The 16,827-nt window shown below is 43.6% G+C and overlaps 1 protein-coding gene across 1 annotated transcript in view; it reads right to left on the minus strand.

Moving 5' to 3' along the window:
* ATP9A (ATPase phospholipid transporting 9A) overlaps positions 1–16,827 on the minus strand; it is a 99,018-nt gene that overhangs the window by 40,764 nt on the left and 41,427 nt on the right. The window contains exons 8-11 of the mRNA XM_019640922.1: positions 14,973–14,989; positions 14,692–14,834; positions 13,602–13,714; positions 2,935–3,147 (exon numbers count right to left, since the gene is read on the minus strand). Of these exons, the coding sequence (XP_019496467.1) occupies positions 2,935–3,147; positions 13,602–13,714; positions 14,692–14,834; positions 14,973–14,989 (486 nt within the window). The remainder of the gene's footprint in view (positions 1–2,934; positions 3,148–13,601; positions 13,715–14,691; positions 14,835–14,972; positions 14,990–16,827) is intronic.

A 16,827-nucleotide genomic window follows, 5' to 3' on the forward strand; every position in this document is an offset into this window, starting at 1 on the left:
AGGGGGCTGGTGTTACAAGATTCGTTAGCAAGAAAAAACGGTAAATTTACCATGAGGAAACCTTGGAGACGCCACCTTGGTCCAGTGGCCAATGTTCACAGCGCCGAGAGTGGGGCATGTCAGTACCATGTGGCTCCTGGTCACATCAGAGCCCAAAACGCAGCGCCTGAGTCTGCACCGTAAAAAAACGTCCTATGGACGGACCCCAATTGAGAGACATTCTACAACACAATTGGCCTGGATTCTGCCAAAGTGTCAAGGCCACGAAAGTCAAAGAAAGCAGAGCAACTGTTTCCAGACCACAAGAAACTTAAAAGGCGGGACAACTGAATCCAGTGTGGACTCCTGATCTGGGAAAATTCTTCTTTTGCGGAGGTAAAAAAGTAAGTTAGTGGCACAGTGGATGAACTTTGAGTAAGATCTGCAGGTGAGATAGTCAATACTAATACGGTACTGACGCTCACTTCCTGGCTCTGATTCATGTCCTCATGTTTCAGGAACAAAAGTAAAATATTTTCAGAGTGAAAGGGGATGTCTGCAGCTTACTCTTCAGCAATAAAGGAGAGAATGATAATGAAAAGGTGGGAAAATGTTAACTTTTGAGGAACCTGAGTGAAGTTCTGGCACGTGGGTATTCTTTGTACTAATTTTACAACTTTTCTGGAAGTATGAAATTATTTCAAAATAAGAAATTAAAAAAAAAAAACAGGTGAGGGGTGGCTGGTTAGCTCAGGTGGTTAGAGTGCAGCGCTCGTAACACCAAGGTTGTTGGTTCGATCCCCTCATGGGCCACTGAGTTGCGCCCTTCACAACTAGATGGAAACAACTACTTGACTTGGAGCTGATGGGTCCTGGAAAAACACACTGTTCCCCAATAACATAAATAAAAATAAATAAATAATACAAACAAAAAAAACAGGTGACTTTAGGCTAAATGTTTAAACCTCTCTATCTCTGAATTTTCTCTTCTGAAGGTGGGGACAATACCAATGCCTCTTTGTTGCTGGGAAGATAAAATGAGATAATATAATATACAGAACGTGCTTCAAATGGGACCTGATGGGGACCAAGTGCTCAAAGAACGTTGCCTATTGTTACCCTTTACGAGTGAGACTGTAATTGACTCATTTTCCTTTTTATAGTCTCCTGCAATTTCCAAATTTTCTACCCTAAAAAAAAAACCTGCTTTCATAATCAGAATAAAAATTTTTTGAAGGAAGAAGCAAGGAAAACTGGAAGGAAAAATGGCCAAAATGTTCACAGACTGGTGAAACACAGACCTGTGTCTGAATTACATTCAGGTCAGGGAGACAAAGGATATGTGATACTATTTTCATGCTGGGCTAGTTCTCTGCCTACACATATGCAGAGGGCGTTCCTATCACATGACACCTTAACAGGGAAAGGAATCAGGGCTTGTTACAGAAAACAGTAAAGGGCCAACTGTGCTCTCAGGCCCTCTGCTCTTGAACATGCAATCAAATGAATCCTTTTGGTATTAACTAGACAATAGGCTCAGATATGAACAGCAACTTAAAAATAATGTGGCTTATTGGGCTTCATCAATATTAGAAACTTTTGTGTTTCAAAGGACACCATCGAAAAAACGACAGCCTTCAGAATCAGAAAAAATATTTGCAAATCTTGTGTCTGAGAAGACTTATAGAGGACACATTAAAAAAAAAACTTTATAACTCAATGACAAAAAGACATGACACAACTGAAAGTGGGCAAAGGATATGGATGGGCATTTCTCCAAAAAAGACACACAAATGGCCAGTAAGCCAGTAAAAAGATGCTCAGCATCTTCAGTCATCAGGGAAACACAAATCAGAACCATTCACACCCACTAGGATGGCTAGGCTCAAAAGGACCAACAATGACAAGTGTCGGCAAAGATGTGGGGACACTGGAACCCTCATATGTTGCTGGTGGGAGTGTCAGATGGTAGAGCCGCTTTCGAAAATAGTTCCTCAAAAACTGAAACAGACTTATCACATGACCCAGCAATTCCACTCCCAGGTATGCACCAAGAGACAATAACATGTGTCCACTCAAAGACCTGTACACAAATGGTCATAGCAGCATTATCTGTAATAGCAAAAAAAAAGGTATATGTGTATACACACACACACACACACACACACACACACACACACACACATCCAAATGTCCATCACCTGATGAATGGATAAACAAAATGTAGTGTTAACCAGACAACGGAGTATTATTCACCCACAGGAAGTCATGAAGTTCTAATGCATGCTCCAACATGGATGAATCTTGAAAACACATGCTAAGTGTTTCATACAATATGGGACCTCTTGTGTCCCATACTGTATGTTTCCATCTGTATGAAACGTCCAGAATAGGCAGCTGGATAAAGATAGGAGGAGGTTAGTGGTTGCCAGGGGCTGGGAGGTAGGAGGCAGCTAGGGGGGAAATGGGTGTGGAATGCTTCTTTTTGGGGTAATGGAAATGTTCCAAAATCGAACTGTGGTAATGGTTGCATAACTCGATGAATATACTTAAAAAAAAAAACAAAGACAAAAAAACAAAAACATTGCACTGTGTATGTTTAACGGGTGACTCATGCATGGTATGTGGATTTTATCTTTAAAAAGCTGGGGTTTTTGTTTGTTTTGTTTTTTTAAGGGGGTAGGATTTAAATGGGACCTTGTGTCCACATGGGCTGCCACACCAATTACAAACAGACCTCTTGCTCTTTCGTAAGTCAAGGCAGATCCCAAGTCCATGCCTAGTTCTTCTAGGGAAGATTAATTCCCGCACGCAATTGAAAGCACATCCCCCTAGCAGCTCGGCATCCCCCTGGCTGCTGGCTGCTGGCTGCCCTGACAGGTGGCTGCCTCCCGGAGCCGCACCTGGAGCACGAGAAAGATGGACAGAGCATCTCTGCGCCTGTGCGGAGTTTACCTCATCCGGGCTGGACGCCTGGTACACACGGCACGAATCTTCGTACTGCTTCTCGGCCTCGGCCTGGTCGGTCACGCCATTGGACTCGTAGACGGGAGTCACGTTGTGACAGAGCGCGATGGCCTTCACGGCTTCGTGCACACGGCTGCTCATGGTCCGACGGACTTTGGTGGTGATGGCGGGGCCCTTCTGAGCAGGTGGGTCCTGGGGTTGCTGGGGAGGGAGAAAGCAACAGGAAGATGACCAGATGGAACGGGAAGGTCTCGGACGTGTTGGAAAACCACCAGGCAGAGTTACTGCTTTTCTTACTAGGGCTCTGTAACGCTCAAATATATCTACAGTGATATAAATGGCATGTAATTTTTAGGGACCCAACCATTTATGCTTGGCAAAAAAAAAGCAACATAAATAGAGGGAAAAATTACAATTCAGTGAAGTCTACCTGTGAATGTGTGAATCTGTCTTCCTTTGGGTGGGGTTTGGGGAGGGGGGCTCCGCAGAGTGAAGGTCCCACCATACCAAAAGCAATCCTGGTGTCTGAACCAGGGCTTCTCAGCATCGGCACTACTGACATGTGGGGTGACAATTCTCCGTCGTGGGGACAACTGTGTGTCATAGGATGTTTAGCAGCATCGTGGCTTTCCACCTGATAAGATGCCAGAAGCATCTCCCTCCCCCAGCTGTAAAAACAGATGTTGCCCGAAGTCCCATGGAGACCAAAAGCAGTCCTGGTTTAGAACCACTGTTTTCAATGTACAATCTTTGGTTTAAAATAAAAGGCAACAACTTCAAACAACGCTCTACAGCAGTAACAACCATCAGTAACACATAACCCAAGGCAGGGCCAAGGAGGTGTACCAGTGACAACCAGAGGGAAACCTGGCCAGAGGAACACTAGCTAGCACCTCGCTTAAGGCAGATTTTCAAGGGTAATTTTAAATGTGCTCAATTTTTGCCTTCTATGCTGACTTCGGCCCCTTAACCTGTCCAAGCAGCTGTTCCACTGCCAACACGGCCCTCACCCATCCTTTTGTTCATACCTTTCAACTCATGGCCGGCCCTCCTGAATGGGTTAAGTCTTGGGGGAAATGGTTTCAAGCAACGTGGTAAGAAGAGTATTGAAGGTTAAGAAATCTAAGCTTTCTTCTTAGATGAGTTGTGAACAGTTGTGTGACCCCCAGCAAGTCACATCTGCTCTCTGGGCCTCAGTTTCCTACAAATGAGAGAGGTGGGCTGGCGAGAGGGGGGTGTTCAACCCACACTCCACATCCGAGCAACAGGGACCCCTCAGTACCACCCAGTATGGACGGCAAGCAGCCCACTCCAATGCGTGTTACACAGCAGGTGCCGTGAAGGCCTTCCTTTGAAGTCAAGGCTCTATTGCCTTGAAATATAATAAAAAATTAAGACCACTAGAAAAAGGCCACTTGTGGGGCCGGCCGAGTGGCTCAGTTGGTTAAGAGCTCGCTCAAGAGTTTGAGCTCTGAGCAACAGCGGTTCGAGTCCAGCCCGAGCTGAGCAGCNAGTCCAGCCCGAGCTGAGCAGCCGCTGAGCTGCCAACAGGTAGCAGGATGGCTCAGCTAAAAAAAAAAAAAAAAAAAAAAAAAAAAAAAAGAAAGAAAAAGGCGACTTGTTAGCAGTGTGTGGCTCACTGTTCAGTAAAACTCAGGTGCCCTCCCATGGGCCCTGGGGCTCCCCTGATTAGCTCCTGCCCACCTCTGCAGCCTCCCTTCCCGCCATCTTCCTCTTTGTCCGCTCTGCTCCAGCCACGCTGGCCTGCTCTTTGAACACTGCGGAGCTTCTTTCCTGCCGCAGGGCCTTTGCATCTGCTGCACCCTCTGCCTGGAATGCCATGTCTGCAGGGCTGGCTCACTCCATCTCATCCCTGAGGTCTCAATTTCAATGTTACCTCCTCCCAGAGCCCCCTAATTCACGTTGCCCCACTTGCCCTCCCCCCCAAAGTCATGCTTCCACATTTCCCAGTCCTGTAGTTACTGTCCTGTCTAAAACCGGCCTGTTTACCTGATGATTCTCCTGTTAGGCCATGAAAAACAGCTTGACGGCTGCATCTCTTAATACCTAGAGCAGGAGATATTTACTGAACAAATGAACAATTTAATATTAACGTCCTGTAAGGACCCCGACCCTACCATCACCTTAAGCTGTTCATTTGTGAACACTTGACATGAATTTTTTTTTCCGTCTCCAATAAGAAGTAAATATCAAACTGACCAACACCGGTTCCAGATTTTAAATCATGGTTTTGGACAAAGGACCTGTCATACATAGTCATCCTGTCTCCACAGCTGAGTCCCAGAAGCTGGAAATGTTACAGACTTTTACTGGATGCTACACTCCATTAAAAACATACTTTATCCAACAGAGGAAAAAGCGATCTGGTCTTTTAGAACAAATCGCATCTTATACCCATGAACACAGGTTTGCCCAAAATAGAGAACAGATGGGTTACGAAAAAACAAGAAAATGACTTTCATTTCATTTTTAATACTATTTTTAGCAGTGGCATTAGACTCCTCAGGTAATTAGACAATTACTAAATTATTCTGGTCACGCAGGCACACACACTGCTCCAGCTTCCTGCTCTGTTAACCTCTGGTGTCAAGAGGACACGGGTTTCACTTCCAGGCCAAAGGGCACTGCATGGTAACAATAATTAGAGTAATGAATCACAACTACAGTTTAAATGAATCATTATTTGCCAAGTGCTTTTGATTACAAAGAATTCCACTCTAAAATTATAACAAGGATTGAAGATTTACAGAAAGGTTCTCTCTCTGCGGGAGAGACGAACTCAAGAACGTTTTTTTTTTCTAAGTTCTGTCATTTATGTTCTAGCCACGGGTGCATGTCTTCATTTTTCCCCACGTTCCTCAGCACCTGGACCAAATTATGATTGAACATTAGGGGCAATAACAAGACCTTTGACAAAGTAATTGCTTTGGCCGGCAAGTTTTAGTAACTGTGGGTTTGCATGAAAGGCCGCATGAAGGGCACCTTTCACAAACCTTTGGATCATATAAGCCATCTGATTTTGTGCCTACAGAAGTCAAACACTTCCACGAATAGCTCAAATGTGGGGTAACACAGAGCTCTGGGGCTTTGGATTCCAGGTAACACCAGAAACACAGGTGGACGGCCCGATTTTCACCAGGACCTCACTTTTCAGATCAGGGAGCCGTTTGACAACAAATCGGAAGATGAGGGTGCTTGGCCCCAACCAACATCACAGGCGACTGGTTTAATATCTCCACGTTCATTTACTTCTCGCTTAAATGAATACGTCTCCCCTTTCTCACTGTTTCAGGGAGAAGGGGTCATCATAACCATCGATTCTGAAATCCTCTTTTAATTTTCAAAGAAAAGGCTCGTACGCGCCGCGAATGGTAATCCATATAATCATTAAGGCCTGGCAATTACCAGGGGCTCGGCTCGTATTAGTATTAGGGCCTGTCTTCAAACATCCTCACATTCCCCATATGGAAGAGTTTCACGTTGTACAGTGTTTATCTCTAGCCTCCTCCCCATAGGCCCTTTAACCCACACACATTTCTTCTTACTTAAAAAATACCAGGGGAAAATAAAAACAGATGTGGTGTCCACAGAGGCAGGCTCCGACTCTTTCTGCCCTGGGGAAAAACCACGGGTCCCTCTTAAGGAGGGAGGCGAAACAGCTCCCCGTGAGGTCAGAAGTTGGAACAGGAATCAAGCTCTCCATGTACAAAGGGCCTCGGGCCCTTGGGTGGGTATCTCGCACCATATCATGCTTGGGACTCATTGCACGGCGTCCCAGCAGCCAAATGAGACGGGGCGAATCGATGCAAAGTGGGCCTCTGTTTCCCGTTAATGACCCATGGCAGGGGCATTTCCCAGCGAGGACTCCCGTCTGCATATCAGGGAAGATTGGGACACAAATTAAACATTGAGTCGCCATGAATATCAGTTTTCTTTCTAAATGCAATTAAAACTTCACCATCACTCACGGGCATTCGTAATATCAGTGGATATGATGGAAGGGTTACAACTGGGAAAAACACACTGTTGACAGAGAAGGAATTCCTGTTTCCATAGCCCTTCTTCACTCCCCAAATAAAGCGCAAAGCTGATAATTCATTAACCTCAAAGGGGCCCCCCCTCTGCGCTCCCCCGCTGAGACAGGCTCAGAGCTCCCACTTCTAAAGGAATCAGCCAAGTGACAGGCTGATTGTGTGACTGAATAAATAACGTTTACTATTTAATGGTAGGCATCTTAGAGCGTGACAAAGGCAACACATCTCAGTTCCTTGAAACTGAACCCCATGTAACACAGGGGTTCTCAACTTGGGGGATTTTTGCCCGCCATTTGGCAATATCTAGAGATGTTTTTGGTTGTCGCAACTGGGGGAGGGTGGGGGGTGGAAGGGTGTCACACAGACATGTAGAAGGTAGAGGGCAGGGACGTTGTAAAAATCCTACGATGATAGGATGGCCCTCACAACAAAGAATTATCCAGCCCAGTGTCGTATGCTGAGGCTGAAAGCCATGCTATAAAGCCACTGACACCATAAAACCAGGGCCAGGAAGCGCGGCGGGGGTGCCTAACTGCAGGTTGGATCCTGTCAATTTAACATTTCAGTAATGTGTTCATCTTGGGTTTCTGCATTAATGTTGAGTTTTTAGAATGTTGCATAATATGATTTATCTTAATCACTGCAGGATTTTTTGGCACCCCATTAACTTGTGCTCCACGAGTATGTACTTCACTCACTCTTCTTACCCTAGCCTTGGCCCTGGTATGAAACCGTTAAAAATGATTATAATCATTTATATGAGTCAGAAAAAGGAAGCCGGACAGTGTTCGTCTAACAGTGGTTCTTAACCAGAAATGCTTCTCAGAATAACCAATAGATATTTTAAGAAATACTATATTTGGGCCACTCCACCCACACACCTAAAGAACACAATAGGCCCAGGCATACGAATATAGTATATATATTTAACTTTACATGAAATGCTGATGTTCAACTGTAGTTAAAAAGAATTATGAAAATAGGATGCCTTCTTGTTGGTAAAAACAAACAAACAAACAAAAAACACATGTAACACACACACACACACACACACACATACAGAAACAAAGCAGACATTTCTCCAGACACAGAAGGCAGAGAATACTTTGGCATTTTAAACACTCAGATGTTAACACTGGTTATTTCTGAGTGATGCGAGTACAGGTGATATCAGTGTTTTTCCTTTGTATTTATCTATAGTATTTATTTTTTTTCCAGCAAAAAGAAAAAAAGTATCATACAGAAATAATAGAGCAGTAAAACAACAAAGCTCTGTACCAGAAAAAAAAAAGACGACAGTCAATTCTTCCTCAAGAAAATATAAAATTAACCCTCTCTCTGTTTCCTACGGATGCAGAAAGCAAGAATGCTATCTGGGACACAGTTCACTACTGACAAACTGAATGTATCAGGTGCAGGAAAATACAGCAGAAATTCACACATTCACCAGCATACTCATGAAAAAGAAGAAGAAAAAGGCTCCATAAATTCCAACTCTAACAACAAATCCTAAAACAGTATCAGAGACAAAATATTAAAACTGTGAAAAATGATAGTTCAGGGCCGGCCAAGTGGCTCAGTTGGTTAAGAGCTCGCTCAAGAGTGCGAGCTCTGAGCAACAGCAGTTCGATTCTTGGCCCAAGCTGAGCTGCTGCTGAGCTGCCACCAGGTGGCAGGACGGCTCAGCTAAAAAAAGAGTTAAAGGTATTTCCACTTGCTGGGAGGAATAAAATAAAATAGATGACTACATATTCCAGGGAATATAGACAAGTTGTCTCAAAATATGTTGGTCATGTGACACATTGGGGGGAAAAAATGTTTGAGGACCCTCCATATATGTATATTTAAGTTTGTATAAATATAGTCTTTTGCCTTATAGAACAGCAAAATGATGCAATTCTAAAAAAAAAAAAAAAGATGATAAAAATTAAAAACAGCATTTTTCACAGATTTAGCCATTGTCTCAAAACAACAACATATACTCAGGGTACAGGGCACCGAGAATTGTAGGTTTCAAATTAAATTTCAAATTGTCGTATCTGTTATTTAGTCAAAAGGGGGAATGGAGGGCTGACACACGCTACAAGCTGGAAGAACCCTGAGGACATTACGCGAAGTGAAATAAGCCAGGTGCAAAAGGTACCGTGGGACTCCATTTCTATGAAATGTCCAGAACAGGCAACTCCATGGAGACGGAAAGTAGACTGGTGGTTGCCAAGGGCAGAGGGAACAAGGAGTAGTAGAGGAGTAAGAAACAGGGGGTTTCTCTTGAGGGTGAGGAAAATGTTTGGAAATTATATAATAGCGATGGTTGCATACAGTGTTGAGAATATACTAAAAAACACTGAGAATTGTGCGCTTTAAAAGGGTAAACTGAGGGCCGGCCAAGTGGCATGTTGGTTAAGAGCTGGCTTGGGGCGCCAGAGGGCCCCAGTTTAGATCCCACATTTGAGGGCCAATGACACTGCCCTCAACAGCTAAGATGCTGAACAACGGCTCAACCTGGAGCTGGGCTGCCGTGAGTCGCCAGTGGCGGCGTAGGCTGCAGCCCCTGCTGCAGTTGCCATGGGCTGCCGTGTGTAGCCAGCAGCCAGCGTGAGTGGCCAGCAGCTGCAGTGAGCGGCCATCCAGAGGCCGGCGACTGATCTGCCTCATCCGGGAAGAGCGCAATGATGGTGCCAACTTGGGCCAGTGAAGCAACGTCCTCCACAACTAGACTGAAGAACAAAACAACAGCAACTTGTCTGTTCCCCTTCCCCCAATTCCCCAGCGCTGTTCCCATCCCCCAATTCCCCAATAAAAATCTTTAAAACTCAAAAAAATTTTAAAAAAGGGTAAACTGAGCCCGTTGGCTCAGTTGGTTAGAGAGCACAGCTCATAACACCAAGGTTGCCAGTTCAATCCCCGCATGGGCTGCTGAGCTGCGCCCTCCACAACTAGATTGAAACAACTGTTGGGTTGTTGGAAAAGTCATGATTTATTTTTTTCTATGTTTTTCGTTGCAAAAATGCATCATGACTTTTCCGACAACCCAATACTTGTCTTGGAGCTGATGGGTCCTGGAAAAACACACTGTACCCCAATTAAAAAAAAGAAATAGAAGAAGAATTGAAAAAAAGGGGGGTAAACTTTATGGTGAACTATATTCTCAATTTTGTTTTAAAGGTACCAATAAATAAATAAACCAAAGGAAAAATCATCACATCTCCTTAGCCTATCATGGTTTGACCTCGTAATGTTTGGCCATTTTCCTGTAGTTCACTTGGGCTTGTATTAATCATCTGGATTTTTCCTGCAGCAATCTTTTAAAGCCAGCTGCTCTCTTTATGAGGGTCACTTAGTTAAATAACAACCTCAAACCAGTCACCTGGACACTCATAAACTGCAATCTACACCGTAATGTTCTAAAAATGACCAATCACAGAATACCGACTCCTTCTGCAGGGCACCTCAAGGACTGTACCTGACAAATGTCCGTCTGATACAAGGAGTGGGGGCCCCTGGGTCAATCTCAGCACTACTAGTAAGATTTAAATTTTGCTTTAACTTGGAAGGTGAAAATGAAACATCAATAGACGCTCTCAAATTTTCTTCTTCTACCCCAACAGGTCATCTCGCAAACTCTGTTTTGGAGCCCACAGATACAGACACCGATATTCTGAGATATCAGGGCAAGCCTTACATTCGCAGTAGCTGTTCTCAAACTCTGTGGTACTTTGGGGGGTCTAGAGATTCTGACCGTCCCATGTGATCTGACCCAGGGGTTCCAAGCACTGTGCCCTTATAAAACACTGTTGTAAAACCCAGTTATTAAACCCTGACAGATAAATGACGTAATAGGCTGGAGGGAATCTTTGTGGAAGAGTGGGTATATTCTAAGATTGAACTGTGGTGATGGTTCTACAGCTCTGTAATTTACTAAAAAAAAAATCATGGAATTATACACTTAACATAGCTGAATTTTATGGTATGTAAATTATACCTCAGGAGAGCTGTTAAAATATAGAAGCAAGGCTTCACATGTCTCGTCACAAAAGTATTCATGTGTTCCCTGAGAAATTTTTAGATGTCTTGACAGAAGGATACACAGGCCTCGTGGGGGGCGGGGGAGGGGGCGGGAGGTAACATACACATAAATATATATATATGTTAAACTATAGTTCTGAGCTCACACCAACCTCGAGATGACCTAACCCCGTAACACGCAGCTATTTTAAACCCAAGGCCAGGGTAGGCAAATCAATTTATGAGCTTCTGCGAAGGAAGGGTTAGGATTTAAGAGTTCATGGTAAGAAATGTCATTTTCTGACTTTTAACACTTTATAGAGAGTGTTATCTGTGCTAAACCAAAAACGGACCATCAAAGCTGAACTACACACATATCGGGAGTGGCAATGGCTTCTGTAAATACCACCAGCTCTTAAAAATACCACCAAAATGGGTGAGGATGTGTCTCCTGCCCAGGGTACACACCACAGCTCTGAGGCCGTCTGATGTCATGAGCAGGCCAGCCAGCACTGCTGACAGGCATTCAGCCCGGCGCTCGGGTCCTTGGGATGGCTAAGAAGGAAGAATCTACTCCAAGACACAGGAACGAGGCAGCTCGCCCGGCCCCAAATGCTAAAGGCAGGGGTGTCACGGGGATGAGCAGGAACAGAGAATGCACAGCAGGAGGGACATGGGGAGGGGACACAGGCCACGGCTGGACCACGCCGGAAGTCTCAGATCCCAAGAGGGAGCAAGCCAACAGTACAAGGGTGTTCCTGTGCTCCTAGGAGGGGGCCATGGAGAGGAGCAGGAAAACTGTGGAAGGTCCTGATAGACAGAGGCCAGGTGCGTGAGAGCGGATGAAGACAAACAGGTGACCTGGTTGGTGGGCGCGGGCCTGTGACTGAAGGCAGGGGTGGGTGATGGGGGAGGAAGCAGGCGTGTTTCCCAAAACCTAGCATGGAGCAGCGGGGTAAATGGGTGTGGCACTTTCTAAGACCAGAACCTGTGGAAGATCCGCACAGGTGTGATCCGCCAGCAGCAATGCCAAGCACGCAGGTCAGGCCACAGACAAGAGAGAGGATCCATTAGCATCGACAGCGTGATGGGAGCTGGAAGAGGGGCCACCTCGAGAACGATATATGGGGCCCAGCACAGAGCCCGGGAGACACCAACACGGCATCACCACACAGACGAAGGTGAGTCAGTGAGACGGAAAGGAGCCGGGGGCTGACTGTGGCTTTTCCTCCCTGTCCAACCAAGTCCTCATGATTTTTTTAATCGTCCTAAAAAAAAAACATCTTTGGAAAAGATCCATGGATCCACTGGGAGACAAGCCATGTGTGTCATAAGCGGCAAGAGTTTCATGGCTGCTGGATGATGCCATTACATGGATCAAATGAACTGTTCTCCATTTACAATCCTTTCCCACTTCCACTCTCTCTCCCCTGCTGGGCCGTTTTCAGCAGATACCCCAGAAATCCAGGTGTGCCTGCTAAGCAAACGTTCCAGAAAATTAAACGTCGAATATGACCGAGTCATGCAGTATTCGGGGATTCCTCCTTTTAACGCTTATACAGAAATACTTTCTTCACATTTTTAGCTGGCCTTCCGACAATAGAATCATTATCTGTTTTGACCAGTTTAAGCAAAATATGACCTCTTTATCCTCTTGTACACAAACAAGCATCATACCATGTACCTGGATGTGTCTCGGAATTACCAAGGGGTCTATCTGTTAGTCGGTTGTGTCATCTTACTTTTTAAAACACAGAAACCCAAGATCTCCCCTAATATTAATGAATCAGGATCTCTAGGGTATCAGGCCCAAGTCAATATCTGTTTTGGTTCTGCTCAGTTTTTAAAAACATCACCAGTAATTTTGATGAGAAGCAGAGGGTAGGGACCCACTTTCAAACTTTCTAGGCATATTAGGACACTGACCACTAGTAATATCTTACTCTGAAAAATGACTAGTTTTGAAAAACTACGTAGAAAAACAAAAAATATGGGAGCAAATAAGTTGGAAGTCATCTCTGATAAATTCATTTATTCGCCATGATTGCTGAGCTGAATAGAGACAAGTAAAGCTAATCAGTACTACCATGATTATGTCATAAATAGACCGTCAATTATTACTGCTTTGGCTCATAATCAGGGAAAAGGAAAAAATAGCATGTTCATAAAACCAACCACAATAGGTTCTCAAAGCTCTATCTCGCACCAGCTATTAGGCAAACAATTTTCTCTAAGTTTCCCCAATATTCATTATTATTTCAATAGAGCAGATTAATTACGGTAATCAGAAAGATGGGGGAAAACCTCAACTGCAATTTTATTCAAAATGCAAAAGGTTAATGGCTGCCAAAGGTTCAGAGGGAGAGGTGGTTGCAGGGGAATGAAGAATAACTGCTAATGGGTACGGCGTTTCTTTTGGGGTGATGAAGATAAAATTGATTAGGGTGATGCTTACACAAGCCTGTGAATATACTAAAAACCCACTGAATTGTACACTTTAAATGGGTCAATCATATGGTATTATGAATTATATCTCAATATATGTATTAATAAATGTAAAGGAATTGTTTTGGATATCAAAACAGAAAGCTTTACCTGAGTGTAAATACTAAATATGTGGCTTTGTACTTCGTCCATTGAGTCGAGGCCATAGGCCACTGTGCCTAGATGGAGCCGCTTGAAAACCATCTCATTCTGGGTAAGAGTTCCTGAAACATAAGACAAATGAGTAACTGCCTACATCCTTGAGCTTTTATCAGTATTAGCAGTAATGATAGTTGTTACATTCTGAGTTTACTATATATCACACACTGGTTTGAGCATTGTCCCAATGGAGTAGACATCAGTAGTATTTGGTCTGCCCAGAATCCAGTTCCCTTTTGAAAATGACATCCTAGGTCTTCATGAGGAAATTACCACCCTCATTTCCTGGGATGGTCCAGAGGGAGTGTCATTCAGGGTGCCTGACTCATCCCATTGGCCAAGAGGGTGGCACATGACATATAGTAGGCCAATCAGATTCTATCTTGAAGGAACCTGAACCTTGAGCTGACAAGATACATATAGATGAGTAGGGCCGAGTCATCCCAGTGACAGAGCCCCACAGAGACCATCCCAAGGTCCTGATGCTGACATACCCAGAACTTTCCTGGGTCCTCGCCTCCCTGATACCCAGTTTTTCTCTGATTTGGTGAGCCACTCTGGATCTCTGCAATAGATTCCCTCTTATCCCGTGGTCACTAAACGGTAGAGATGAAGCTTAAACCCAGGTCTCCCCACCCCCCAAGCCCTTGCTCTTAACCACTGTGATCTTAAACTGTGGAGTAGTATTTTGGGGTGTGGTTATGAGGTCAAGACTTCAAGCCAGACTGCCTGGTTACAAGTCTGCTTCTGCCATTATGTGCTCATGACAAGTCAGTTAACCTTCATTTCCTTATTATAAAACAGGGATAAAAATACAAGGTTAGGGTAAGGATTAACAAAGTAACTATAGATAAACACACAGAACAGTGCTTTACACATACATAGTGGTATGTAAGGCTGTGCTACAAATAACCAATCTTCATCAAGAAATACGAAGAAAATAGAAGAGCAGCAGCAGACATCTCCAATATCTCTAGAAAGGGGACCCCAAGCTGTGCACCTTCTCCCAGCTTGAATCCTGGGAGGGCCCCAGGAGGCTCACCTGTCTTGTCTGTGAGTAAGTAAGAAATCCTGCCCAGCTGCTCAGGAATCGTGCTGGAACGAACCACGGTGCCGGGGATTTTGGAATCCCTCCGGATCACCCAGCTGTACACAATCTTCCCCATGTCCAGGTTCACACGCAAACTAGTCAGAAAACCAGAGCAAACCAGTTAATAGGATCTACACACGGCTCTACACATGGCTTGCAGCGTCTCTCTTTATAAACAACAAGGACTCTAAATACACATCCTTTGTGCCACAACATCTGGAATCACTCCCTACAGAAGCCACTGCTGAAGCTGAATCCACAGATATAATGAGAGTCAACGCCACTATCAAAGAACACGTGACACAGATCATTATTTTCGTGAAGTTATTCTGTCACAGACCAAGGTCACTTAAAACATTGAAAGGGTAGTTGTTTTAGTCTTACTTTAAAAAAAATTACTGGTCCTCCGAACTAATATATTTTGGATACTGTATTCGTATTTTAAATTGTGGTAAAATACACATAACAAATTTCTCATTTAAACCATTTTAAATGTATGGTTCAGTGGCATTAAGTACATTCACATTGTTGTGCTACCATCGCCACCATCCATCCCCGGAACGTTTTCATCTTCCCAAACTGAAATTCCATACGCATTAAACACTAATTACCCATCCCCCTGCCCGCTGGACGCCACCATTCTACTTCCTGTCTCTAGGAATTTGATGACTCTAGGTACCCCACATAAGTGGAGTCATACAGTATTTATTTGTCCTTCTGTAACTGGCTTATTTCACTCAGCATTATGTCTTCAGGATTCATCCAGGTTGTAGCATGTGTCAGAACTCCCTTCCTTTTTAAAGCTGCAGAGAATTCCATTGTATATCTTCTACTTGTTTTTAATTACTATTTTATTGCAAAAAAACATAAAAGAAAACCTTCAAATTCATTCATAATCCTTTAAACAAATCAAACTGCTTACTATCTTAATGACTAGCCTTGGGCCCTATGAAAATTCAACTCACTAATTTTTAATCATGTTGTAGACAGAATTTTAAAGATTATAATTTCACTTATCATTGTACTACAAACATTTTTTTTTTTGCTGGAAATAAAGGAGATTTATGTATCCTTTGAAACCATCATCCAGAGCACGTTGGCTAGGCGTGAGAGTCCCCTCTACTAGTCATGCTGTTGAACCAAAATCATAATCTCTGTCCTCAGAAAAAGACAAATTCTAGCTCGGATGACATAAATATGCAAAAGATCAAGACAAAACATAATATATTAAGTATAAAACAGAAATTACAAGCACTAAAAGTTTCCCAAAAAAAGATATAGCTTATTTTAATAATTATTTACTGATCATCTCTTATGGAGAAAAAGTAGAAACAAGTATCCAACAATACAGGACCGAATAAATCGTTTAACCTAGAATCCATACTAGGGCAGTTCTAAAAAATGATGGGGTACAAGTATATTTAATGTGGGAAGTTATTTGCAACACACGCTGTTAAAGAAAGGGGGAAGCAAATTTTATGTAGAGCAGAATCTTTTTTCTAAAACAGAAAGCCGTCTATAAAAACATACATCCCAAAATATTAACAGTAATTATCACTTAGTTGTGAGATTAGAAGTGATTTGTATTTTATTCTTCTCCTGTGAATCTTTGTTTTATTCTGCCATGATAATCTATAACCTGTATCATTTTTTAGACCATTTTTTTCGGCCTCCAAATGAGGCAAGCAAACAATTGGCATGTGCCATCCACTTTCCAGTGCTAATTAATCACATTATTATTTCATGTTGAGCCCAGATTCAGGCTCAGAATCCTTCTTTTTTTTTTTTTTAGCTGAGCCATCCTGCTACCTGTTGGCAGCTCAGCAGCTGCTCAGCTCGGGCTAGACTCGAACTGCTGTTGCTCAGAGCTCAAACTCTTGAACGAGCTCTTAACCAACTGAGCCACTCAGCCGGCCCTTCAGAATCCTTCTTAACACAGTGCTCCCAATAGCCAGTACTGGCAGATGAGACAAACGCTAAGAGCATCTCTAGCATAGACTGGGCAAAGCAAGGTCTCTAGAGCACAGAGTCATTCAAGAAAAGATGGATCATGGAGCCATGTGCTCTTCCAATGCTACAGCCACAGAG

Source organism: Hipposideros armiger, unplaced genomic scaffold (genome assembly GCF_001890085.2).
Source record: "Hipposideros armiger isolate ML-2016 unplaced genomic scaffold, ASM189008v1 scaffold_54, whole genome shotgun sequence".
Classification (NCBI taxonomy): Eukaryota; Metazoa; Chordata; class Mammalia; order Chiroptera; family Hipposideridae; genus Hipposideros; species Hipposideros armiger.